This window comes from Populus nigra, chromosome 1, assembly GCF_951802175.1.
Source record: "Populus nigra chromosome 1, ddPopNigr1.1, whole genome shotgun sequence".
Taxonomy (NCBI): Eukaryota; Viridiplantae; Streptophyta; class Magnoliopsida; order Malpighiales; family Salicaceae; genus Populus; species Populus nigra.
In genome coordinates, this window is record NC_084852.1 from 17889771 (window position 1) to 17901709 (window position 11939).

The 11939-nt window shown below is 34.7% G+C and overlaps 2 protein-coding genes and 1 non-coding gene across 3 annotated transcripts; all 3 read right to left on the reverse strand.

Annotated features, from left to right (window-relative positions):
• Window positions 1–819: 819 nt before the first annotated feature.
• On the reverse strand, window positions 820–3099 carry LOC133704321 (PLASMODESMATA CALLOSE-BINDING PROTEIN 3-like). The gene is made up of 3 exons (XM_062129121.1): window positions 2581–3099; window positions 2454–2487; window positions 820–1321 (listed from the first exon to the last, which is right to left on the reverse strand). Exons 1-3 carry the CDS (start codon window positions 2909–2911, stop codon window positions 1108–1110), a joined length of 579 nt encoding a protein of 192 aa, XP_061985105.1. The 5' UTR covers window positions 2912–3099; the 3' UTR covers window positions 820–1107.
• A 274-nt stretch (window positions 3100–3373) lies between these two features.
• TRNAS-GCU (transfer RNA serine (anticodon GCU)) lies at window positions 3374–3455 on the reverse strand. The gene has a single exon. It is a non-coding gene; the product is annotated as a tRNA-Ser (tRNA).
• Window positions 3456–4066: 611 nt separating this feature from the next.
• On the reverse strand, window positions 4067–8441 carry LOC133674927 (ubiquitin carboxyl-terminal hydrolase 2-like). The gene is made up of 3 exons (XM_062096226.1): window positions 8213–8441; window positions 5007–7792; window positions 4067–4657 (listed from the first exon to the last, which is right to left on the reverse strand). The coding sequence occupies exons 2-3, from the start codon at window positions 7784–7786 to the stop codon at window positions 4414–4416; spliced, it is 3024 nt and encodes a 1007-aa protein (XP_061952210.1). The 5' UTR covers window positions 7787–7792; window positions 8213–8441; the 3' UTR covers window positions 4067–4413.
• Between the last annotated feature and the right edge of the window lie 3498 nt (window positions 8442–11939).

Genomic DNA, 11939 nt, shown 5'->3' on the forward strand with positions numbered 1-11939 from the left:
TTATGGAAAAAAGCCAAAGAAATTTTATCCTCTTGTGAAAATATAAAAACTTGAAAGTGAAACTATTATTATAATACGTAAAATATCTCTTGATCTATATGATTTCTCTTCACTATTTAACTTTTGTTATAATCTCCCTAATAACATTTCTGGTAATGTTTTTATCTGATTGTTTTTAGCTGCCACATAGTATATTTCTCTAAATTTTATTTCACTGCGGATTGTTACGCATGGTTGAAATGAGATCTGTATAACGTTGATAGGAATGTGACTCTATGGTTGGTCGCTGCTTGGTATCCTCCTTTGGACAGCACATTCAAGGCCAATACAGAGAAGCAGAAAGTATGAGAGTGGAGATGGAGGACTTGCTGTCACGGCAGTTTTGTAGCACATTCAGTGAGTGCACTTACTGGAACACAAGTGTTTCTTTCCTTTTGCCTGTGTGCAAGACCTCATCAATTCTAGCTGATCATAAACATATCGAGTTCATCCATGTTGTAGGCCATAATTTGAAAAGAAAATGGCTTACGCATCTTTAAGCATTTCCTTGTCGATGATGTGAAGTTGCGAGTTAGGAGTTGGGTGCTCGAGGATAGATAGATAGATTCATTGTATTCCAACTCTTATAATATATTGTAATTGCATTGACGTTCTGTTTTTTATATATCACAATATATATGTCGTTAGAAAATCATATGCTGGAGCAGATAAATTGTTTAAGTGGGATACAAGTTCCAGCTCAAGCAAGAAGATATCTAAAATCATAAGCCAACTAACGCCGCTGCAGGTTCATGCGAAAAAATGATTAAAAGGGCTGCATTTGCACGGAGAATTGGGTGTATGCAACCCACCTGTACTTGATCTAAGCCACTGTTTAATGGTAGTATTCAGGAAACAAAGATTGTGGTCTGGCTCCCATTGCAGGCAAGCCACCTTAGTACTTGTAGTGTTTGGCTGTTTGCTGGATGGTTTGGTTTTGGTATGGATAAAAAAATGGAAATCTAATATCAGATTAGGAGCGGACTTTCGTTCTGGGTAATGTATTTAGCTAAAAAATTAAGCGCAACCAGCTCTGCTTTCGCCATATTGCAGCTCTGGCTTGAATAACTACATGGGCCGAAATGTGAAGGAGAAAACAAGCAAAAGGCACAGAGGCAGTAAGGTTACAGTGACCATAAACCCTAAAGAAGCTTTAGAATTGTCCGGCAGTGGAGTCATTCCAGGGTTCAGTCCGGTGGTGCCACCACTGGATGGCGGTGTTAGAAAGTTGGGGTTAGCGGCTGGTGTAGTGCTTGTAGTGGTACCAGTCCCTCCGGCAGTGCTGGAGATTCAAATGATTTATGCAGTTAGTCACTTGAACAACTTTCTTGAACTAAAATGAAAGACAGCATAGCGAACCAAGAGAATCCAAACAAACTCACTGTGTTCTCTGACATGCATTGAGTTTGTTCACTTGAAAAAGATTAACCTGAGTTGTCAGAATTGTATACTGTCTGTTATTTTCCCAATTATTTCTCCATTTGCACTGTTTTATCAAATAAATTTTAAAAGTGTTCTAATTTGAAAAAATTCTCCACGATTTACCTAACTAGTGTTAACTTAGCATCATTTCTCTTTCACAGAGTTCAGAAGCAATACAAGTTCTTAGCATAGCATCAGATGCAGATACCATTATGTAACAGAAGTTCTGGCAGCTTTTCAAACATGGTCCAGCCTCTAATGAAGATGCAGGGTACAAACTCTCGAACACTGTAACTACTACTTAGCAGGTTACCATTGCCCTATAAAGGGCAACCTGGCCTGTCTGTAGACAGAATCATGCATCATGGGGCATACAAATTTCGCACAATTACAGCTAACAGCTGGATGAATCACTCTATTCCTAGGTGTTTGACTCACCCTCTTATCTCTAGGGTTCTGTCCAATATATATAGTTGGACTACAGGGCTAATCTAACTGTTCAAAACAATGGAGGGTATTGTCCTGTCAAAATATTTGACAGAGCCAGGGATTGGTAACAGTGTCTATTCGCCCTTGTTTGCAAGAGGTGCATGAAGGAAATGGAATGTGCATAATAATGCGTACCATGCTCAAAAAACTATTTATGGGTCTAATTTTTCTGATGTAGCTAAATAATAGAAGGAACCCTTGACGTGAAGATGAAGTTATGCTTAATTATCAGATTTAATCCATTTACAACTATATTTTTAGGCACTTAGATTTTGTATTAGTACTCTTTGCTCCTTTATGTTTGATCACAAATCTGATATCACCCATCCACCATGGCATGCTTTAGGAAGCACTGATGCCTCATGAACCTAAACAACAAATTACTTAAACCCTATTTTAAGCATCTTAAAAATCTTAAAAACTCATAAAATTCAAAAGAAAATATTCTGTAAAATTAAGAAGGGCCAAAGAAAGATTGGTCATATGATTCATTTCAAGCATACCTTAGAGAAGATGGATACATACAAGATCCATAACCTACAGCACGAAAACCAAGAAAAGTCAAGCCACAATATATAAGAGTAATGCCAAGCTAGAGAGGAAAAAAAGAAGAAGTAGGGGGGACTCAACTGGGATCGCTTTTTGAAGCACTAGCAGTGCCAGAGAAGTCACAAGAGCCAGGAGCCATGGCTTTCCTTTGAAAGTAACTATTGAATGCATAAGAAGCATGAGCCTGAATTGTGTTAGGCAAGAAACACAGCCCACTAGACTGTATTGGAGTACAGTCAGCACCAGAAGCACATGCATAGTCAAGTGCAGTTTGCAAGGCTTGGGTACTTGCATCACTCCTTGCCACGCACCAGGTCCCTTCCACCACCACCGCTGGCAAAAAGACTGCACTCCCAAGAATGTGAATCGCAAAGAAGACAAAGAACAGTTTGTTAGAGAGTACTTTTGCCATGGAAGAGACTAGCTAGAGTGCGTTATAGGGTGGTGCGTTTAGAGAATATGTGGTGTGTTTAGTTTGTAGAGCAAGGGAGGGATGGAGAAAGAGGAGAGTGGGAGCTGGATTCTTTGAGTCTTTTTCTTTGCTTCTTTTGGGCTTTTGCTTCTTTTTCTTTTTGCTGTCTATCTATTTATGTAAGAACATTTTGTTTTGAACGCTAGCTGTTGAAGGAATTTAATGTCGTGAGTAAATGAATACATCAATCATGAAATGCATCTAAAAAGTGGTATGAAAATCGAAGGTAGAGTGAGTCCACTTTACAATTACTTGCCTTGGATTACAAGGCTGATGATCAGCATATGAGGGGAAAGATGGAAGGGTTTCAACGATGCATAAGATTTGTCTAGAAGATATTCCAGGTGCAAAATGAAGGTCTTTAAGGCTCTAGCAAATATTTAAGGGAAAAAAAAAACAATTCGTCGCCTGAGAGATTCGAACTCTCGCGGGGAAACCCCATGTACTTAGCAGGCACACGCCTTAACCACTCGGCCAAAGCGACTTTGCTGGTGTACGCAAGAGAAAAAGAATCAAATAATATTACCACTTATGACAAATTATACTACAGACTACAGAGTCATAGTTTTGTAGGCGAATGATCCGTTGTAACAGTTTGAAGACATTTCCTTAAAATCATGTCATCTCTGGCAAAAATCAACTGCATAAAAATAATGTCTAGTAAGAGAGTCTAAAAAAATTAAGATGGATCGATTGGGAATTCAGAAAATCATTAGTATCGTGCTTTTTTTTTCCCTTTTTGTAGAGGAATTATCACATTCTTTGTTGTTGTTTTTGTTTTTAATAGCTACAAGTGACTCTCTTTTTTATTCCACTCACAAAGCTGCCAAGTTGTGCCATTCGCCCTTATCTCTCCCCAGGCACAGTGAAAACAAGCTGTCTCTGAAGCTAACCTCAGTTCTGATCAATTCTTGCAGCCTGGTATAGCAATGTAATTGGTGTTGCATATAAATCCATAACTAGGCGAGGACTGCCTTTTACTAGACCAGCAGTGAAGGGGAAGAAGAAGACACCATCACATGCTACAAAGATTTAGCCAATATTGCAAAGAATCCATACTATAGAAAATTGCTATGACGTGAAAGGGAGATAAGAGACTCGTAACATGATTCTTTTTTCCCCTCTAAAAGACATATCTCAGCTGATAATAGTACAGCAAACAATCAAAAGAATTACCAGGCCCAATATCCCAGAAAACATTCAGATTCTAGTAACTAGAAGTCCCTGGACAATGGGACACGAAAGAAAATGGAGAAATAATATTTTCTCATGATGTAATTTTATAATGTACGTATTAGAGCTAATTGCATGTCAAAAATTTGGGTATCAGGATATGAGGTAATGGTTGTTGTACACTCTCACTTCTTCTCAAGTTGTGTTTCGCTCCCTCCCCTTGGGGGTTTGCTGTGTACCTCCAATTGAGGAATCACATGGAAAACAAATCAATTTGATATTTTCTCATAAAATAATAAATAAGCATCGCAACGAAGAACTTCTTCCAGAGAAACCTCTTGCGCATGGGCGTCACTGGCGTAATACCACACAGAACCCCCATGTTCTTTGTCAGCCTTGCCTTTGCCCCTCGCATCTCCCCTGACATATGCAATGTAGTGACCTCCCCTCATTGTTCCTGAATGCTCCACCACCCCAAGCAGTCTATACACGTAACTCTGTGTGTCAACACACCTGTAAATGCTCAATGATGTGACAATTGTAGTTAATTACATGACAATTTTCATTGCAAAACAAAGTTCACGTGGGGAAAAATTAATTCAGGAATCAAATCAAGCATAAGAACCTCATTCATTCTCACAAATCCTGCATTTGAAATGTAACTAGAATTCACAATGAAATTCACTTTAGCCATTGAAAACACAATCGCCGAAGCAAGTGCATATGTTAGACCCCCAAGAGAAAAATAGCTCTATTTATAGCTTATCTTAACATCACAAATACTTAACGAGATGAAAAAACAATGGACTATAACATCAAATTATTTATAGTCAAATCAAAGATAGTTCTGAGTGATAGGCACCTGGGATCCATATAAGGTCTAAGATCAAGTACATCTCGGAAGTTAACATGGCCATTCAATTTACTTAAACGACCACGAGCATCTTGACTGAACCTCTTCAAATGAACCGTTAGAATAGGTGGTGCTTTATCAATAAGGACCCTCTTAGTTGCATCCCTCTTTACATTCAGTTTTTTAAAAGTTTTATCCCCATCTTCATTTACATCTGATTCACAATTGCCAGGGAAGTTGCAGTCAGTCTGCTCATCTTTAGCCATGGTATATCCAGTACTGCTTGTCTCATCAACACTACAAGAATCAACAGGTGGACCACTCAAAGTTTCTCGATTACATGATTCATAGCAACCAGAACTATGCGATACATTCATCTCATATTTCCTTTCTTCACTTTGAGAAATAAATGGTTCCATCTCTGTCTGAACAATTTCAGCATGTATGAATTTCTTATTTGAGCAGCCATTACCTGAAACAAAGACTTCAGGTGTGGAGTTGCAAAGGTTAGTAGGGATCGCATCTCCATCCTCAAAGCTTCCGACCTCCGTGGAGCATGAGATGTTCTTGTCTAAACTCACTGAATCACTTTGTATTTGAGTCTCATCTCCATTTATTGAAGCTTTTGGAGATATTTTAGATTGCTTGTTCTTTGCATCCAACCTTTGCTCTCGCAGGAAATTTGAACAGTTCTCACATTCCCATGCATTATCATTTGAGAGAAGTTCTGGCTTTATAAAAAGGGCCAAACAACTCTCTAAAGACACTGGAGAATCAGAATCATCAACTTCATCCGGATCAGACTCACTGCTAATTCCTGCAATAAAACTTGGTAAAGCAACCTCATTACCTAATGAGGGCCCTGCAACAGGTGCTGCAGAAACCTCAGGCTCATTGAACAAGTCACCAATGCCATCAAATTCCGCTTCATCTTGTTCGCAGCCCACAAAAGATGAGGCAGCCTCAGATTCTCCTTTCATAATCTCCCTGTCAGTAAAGCCCTCTTCTTTGTATGGAAGCAAAAGAACTTCTGAGCTTTGAACCTGTAATGGAACCTCCTCTTCCCAAGGATTGACAGAAGAACATTCTGGTTTTTTATTTGGCTCCCCATCAATTGAAGAAGCCTGGCAAGTCTCTGTCAAGTCATCATTGGGAATATTAACTTCGTCTCCAAATTGCTGACCTGCTGCAAGAACATTGTTTTCTTTAGCAAAATCATGCTCTGATGTAGTTTCTGCTCCAATATAATCCATCCAGAAGTCATCAAATGAACCTGCTATTTGCTCCATTGTAGTCTCAACAGCTTGCTTACTATCAGATTCAATAACAGCAGCCAAATTCTGTGAAACTTCGCCACTTACATCGACCGCAGTAGTTGGGGCAGTGGAACCTGGTGCTGGAATGTTATCTGAAGAAGCTACTGTGTTTTCTGTGAGAGGCACAGCTGACTGTGTTTGGCATGGAGAATCACTCTGGACTGATGGTTTTGAAACACTTTGAGCTGGCATTGAATCTGTATTTCTGTTAATCTTAGGCAGAACCTTTCCCCCTTTCTTTGGAGGCAACTTCGTTTTCTTTGCTTGAGAGACCAGTTGGACTTTTTTAGTTGGAGGTTTCTTAGTTGGAACTGGAAGTGAGAGATCTAGAAACGGCTCATGCACGGTTGAGGAGTGCCCGCATTCTACACAACAAACAGTGCTAGAAATCAGCCCCCCAAAAGCAGAATCCACAAATGTAGGACCATGTTTTGGAGGAATGCCATCTTCCTCGGAAGCATTTCTTCGCTTTCTAACAGTCAACTCTTCAGTAGACAGCCCATCAAGTAAGCAGTGCAGCAATTCATGACTATCTTGCTGCTGATACCCCCTAAATTGGGGAGCCTTGGAACAGACTGACCCAAAAAAGGATTTCGGATTGATTACATTCCTAAAACCAGTCTCAGCTTTTAGATCAGTGAATAGCTTCTTTAAAGAACTTGATAAAGGTCCAAAAGATGCCTCTTCACTTGAGAAGTAGTCACGCAACTTGTTCATAGCTAGAAGATTCTGCATGACTGAATTAAAGAAGCAAGTGTTCCCAAGATTAACCAAGCCTCTCACCACATGACCACTTCTTCCCTCTAAGTCAATTGTCATGGTGCCTTCTGCATTAAGTTCACTAATAATACTGCCTCTTCCAAACCACACATCCTCAACATCCGCCGATGACTCTTTAGACGATTGCGCCTTGATCATCTTTACAACCTCAAACACTGCATCTTTTTTCTCACCATTTTCCCCTGTTTTCTCAGCGGGAATTAGAGTATTGCACGGGAAGCACCATCGAAGTTGAGGGTTTTCCCATTGGAAGACCAAAGGATGACGGTTCTGCTTGGAATGACGAACTGCATGGCTCTGAGAAGTTGTTGGCAAACCAATTCCTCCACATGCTAAATGCCCACATTCTAAACAAACCCAAATGGCTTTTGACTCTGACTTTGAATCAACCGAACCACTTCCTTTCTTCTTAACTTGTTTACCCTTCCCCTTAGCCCCCTTCCTATCACCAACAGCTTCTCGACAATCCTCACACCTAAAAGAATCCGAAGAACTAATTTTCTCTGACAATTTGTTTGCATCAAAACCCTTGTCAAAGTGAGGACACAATTTTCTCTCTTTCACTACTGTAACCCCATCAACATCTTCAACATTGAGATTTGTTTGTTGAGGCACACTCTTGGGAGAATGACCAGCAACCCGCTTCTCCTTCTGCAGTGGCCGAGTCTTTTTCTTATTAGCCCTTTTCCCCATTGGTCCCTAAAAGCAATCCATTAAAATAAAAACATTGAACACTACCAAAACAAACCAACAATTCAAAGAACGACACCATAACAGGCAACAACAGCCCAAATTGAACCGGACAACACTATAAAACCAATCCACCGACAACTTGAATAACACTTTCAAACATCAAAGAACAAGAACAAAAAAGATAACTCTAAGAAAATAAACCAATAAGCAAAAAACAGCCATCCATCTAAATTCACTATCCACTAATAAAAATCCTAATTTTGAAGAGAACCCAGATGAGGATTTGGATTAAACAGTGCAAAGCAAGAATCTTTTCGAGTAAAACATTACAAGTTAAACAAGAGCTAATAATACCAAGCCTAATCAAATACAGCGTAAAAGCTAAAACCCAGAAAAGAAAAGACAGATAGAGAAGTAGGGATTTACCTCAAAACCAGTAGAGGAAAAAGAGGGACAGAGATTCAAATAATAAATTTTATTTGAGTAAATAATTGAGGGGTTCCCGAGGAAAATTGATTGGGATTCAATAGGAAAGAAGAGAGACAGAGTACGAAAGAGAAAGGGTTGTGTTTGGTGCACCCTTTGGTCTTGTAGGAAAACTGTGCTGCTGCTTGCCTTGGCGCTACAGGAAAACAAGAGGAGTTGAGGGTGAAAGTGAAAATAACAGAGGTATGTGGGGGGAAATCGAGAATGCTAGGGTTTACTTTTACCTCTCAAAAATAGGACTACAGTTTTTTTTTTAACAAAAATTTATTGCAAGCATTTAAGGTGCACAGGCTGAGATTTGAGGGCTACCCCTTGGTGGGCTATACTGTACTCCTGTTACCACATATTGTGTATACTAAATTATTTTATTTTAAATTAATATTTTTTATTTTATTTTTGATCACTTCAATATAATAATGTAAAAAATAAAATACAATAAATATTATTTTAATATATTTTTAAATAAAATATTTTTTAAAAAATAATTGTTGCCACAATATCAAACACTATCTAATTTATTTCATGCACTACATTACACAATTAAACATTTTTTTCAATGTTTACCATCAATTTTTTTTTATTGAAAACTAAATTTTTTTATGTATATTTAATAAAATAATAACTATATATACTAGTAAATAATAATAAATATGTCGATTCCAACTAAAAATTGATTCAAAAATTTAAGATAGAGATGTTATTTCTTATTAAAAAAGAGATGAATATTTGTTTTAGTCTAAAATTAAATCCTTAAAGTTTTAATTGATTTTAATAAATAAATTAAATTTTATATCTATTGACAAGAAAATTAAAAAAAAATCAAGTGACAAAAAATTAAAAAAAAAGAACAAGAAAAAACTATAGATAACTATTAGAATCCATGGTGAATTGTGTATTTTTTTCTATGTTGTATTTTTATCATTTTTTATATCTATTTTATCTTATATTGCCTCACATGTTCATAATTTCAAATATTGTTTCATGATTTATCAATAATTAATTTTTCAAAACTCAACTATAATTGTTAAATGAAAAGCATTATATATATATATATATATATATATATATATATATATATGCAAATGAAAAAAAAATCAAGATAATACATTGTTTATATGAACAATGTTTTTGACTCAAATCTTTCAATTGTTTCTTATGATATTACTAGTTTACTTTCAACCATTAGACTTTTTTAAAATTAATAATTGAACCTCACTTTTTTTTTTTACATTGAAACAATGATATATTAAATAAATTCGAGTTAATTTATCAAATCTGTGACCTGAGTTATGGATTCTAATGGGATCGGTAAAATTTTTTATTTTAATTATATGATTAAAAGAATAAAAATCAATTTAAAATCAACCTAATATAAAGAATAAAATAAAATAAAAACTCAATGCGGAAGGTTTTTTTTTTAAAAAACAGGTCAGTCTAGGCTCGAATGGAATTTATCAACACCAAATTTGATCATTTTTTGTTGTTGTTGGTGTAGTGACAACCAACTATTTTTTTTTTCTATTTTACAATGATTTTATCCCTCGTTTGTTTAACTTGAGAACTGAAAAATAAATAAAATAAATTTTTAGATCACAATAAAAATTATCATGAATTTAGAATAAACTATGCATTTTCTATGTGTTTTAATTTGAAGGTTAATTTCATATAATTAGATCATGAAATGATACAATTGAGAAAAAAAATAGGAGGAAGTTTACTATTAATGTGAACAGTGATGAAACTTATATTTTTTAAGTTTCTGTTAATGTCTATAACAAATACATCTAAAAGGATTTTATTGTACTTATATAAAAAATTAAAAATTAAAATACCATCAATAAAGAACTACGATGCTAATTTAAACCTGAGTTTTTTAAAACAAAACAGACAAGGTGACTTATCACGAGACCAACACCGAGACTCAGCACGTGCGAAACATGATAAGTGCGTTTGTTTTTTTGTATTATAATATTTTATTACTCATAAAAGAGTGCACGAGAAAGAAATTTATAGGGAATGTTAGATTGTTAAAATCAAAAAATTATATTTGTTATGATTGAAAAGAGAAAAAAAAAAAAAACTATGCAGCCATGTAGGTTTAACTCTGATTAATGATATTAAAATTCTATTTTTAAGGAGTTCAGAGAATGTTTGAAAATGGTTGTGGTTATTTTTTAAAATATTTTTTATTTTAATATTAGTGCATCAAAATAAAAAAAATTTAATTTGAAATAAAGAAAAAAATAAAATTTTTTTAAAAGTATTTTTGAAATATAAAATCTTTTTTAGATTTTGTGTAACATGTGGACATTATCAACTCTTTTCCCTTTTAAGAGATTGTCAATACTTTATCTTTTCTATACTTAAGAGCGTGTTTGGTCTCTCCTTTTCTGTTTTTTACTATTTTAATTTAAAGCGAAATAGTGAAAATAAGTATTCGATGAACTACTTTATGTTCGGTTGCTTAATTTTAAGGAGTGAAAGATGATAAAAAAATATATTTAGTTGATGCTAGTGTTTTTAAAAATAAAAAAAAAGTATAAAATTGAGTCATTAATTCAAGTTGATTTAAGAAACTCGATTAATTTAAATAATATAAATAAAAAAATACAATGAAATTAAATAAATTAATAAAAAAATTAACAATGTAAAAAAAATAATCTATGAAGCTCGACGAAAGTGAATTGAATAATACCATGAAACTTAGTTATCAAACAATTTAATATTGAAAGGTGAAACTAAAAAATTAATATTTATTAACCTTCAAAACCTGTGATTCTAGTCATGAGCTGAGACCAATCCCATAAAAAGTGCACACATCAATAATTTTGCTTTATAAAATTAATATTTATTATTATTAAAAGACTAATTCGTTTCAAGACCAATTTGTTAATCACTAAAAAAGCCAGTTTAAAAATGAAAAAAATCCTTATACACATGCTTGACAAGTTTTATTTTCAAGAGTAATATTATTTTTATATTGTGTTTAAAAAATACAAAGAAACCATTTAAATTATGTCCAAATAGGAACTTGAATTAAACCTTATAAATAGATTTACGAAATCATTTAAATTCTAAGACTTATCCCGATAAATTAATTAATTTCTCTAATAGGAATGATATATATATGTTTTTATAAACGAAGAATTCCAAATTCCAAAAAAGAACTACAGTACTATATGAGTTGAGATTAAGATCCTTTTTATGTTTTTTTATTTTTAAAAAAATTCAACTTATTCTGTTTATTTCTTTAACAATTTTTTTATATATGATTTCTGAGATTAACAACAATACCAGATGTTCATTAAAATCCAACAAAAGAATGTGAAGAAGAAGAAGAAAACTGAAGAAAAACACGTCATGGGGCATTGTAAATCCTTGAAACCCAACTTGCAATCAATTTGACAATTCAAGCATGAAAATCCAATAACTTGTTGTTCTACAACTTTTCACACCTTCTGCGCAAACAATTGCCTCTCTCTCTCTCTCTCCCCTGATTGGATTCCTGCAAACAGGGCTTTCTTCTCTTTAAAAAAATGTGTTCATTTGGCCATAATTCATTTCTTTTCTATTATTTTCTTTGGTCAAATTAATGGCACATCCTTCTCTCTCTTTTCCACTAATTCACTCAAAATTTTCTTTACTTTGTTTCCAAGCATAAGGAGAT

Bases quoted from the DNA above. Each gene is read 5' to 3' on its own strand.
- LOC133674927 (XM_062096226.1), bottom strand. From the start codon at position 7,786: ATGGGGAAAAGGGCTAATAAGAAAAAGACTCGGCCACTGCAGAAGGAG. The intron at 4,658-5,006 runs GTGCCTATCACT...GAGCATTTACAG, and splicing joins AGACCTTATATGGATCCCAG to GTGTGTTGACACACAGAGTT.
- LOC133704321 (XM_062129121.1), bottom strand. From the start codon at position 2,911: ATGGCAAAAGTACTCTCTAACAAACTGTTCTTTGTCTTCTTTGCGATT. The intron at 2,488-2,580 runs GTTGAGTCCCCC...TTCGTGCTGTAG, and splicing joins TGCTTCAAAAAGCGATCCCA to GTTATGGATCTTGTATGTAT. The intron at 1,322-2,453 runs GTATGCTTGAAA...TTGAATCTCCAG, and splicing joins ATGTATCCATCTTCTCTAAG to CACTGCCGGAGGGACTGGTA.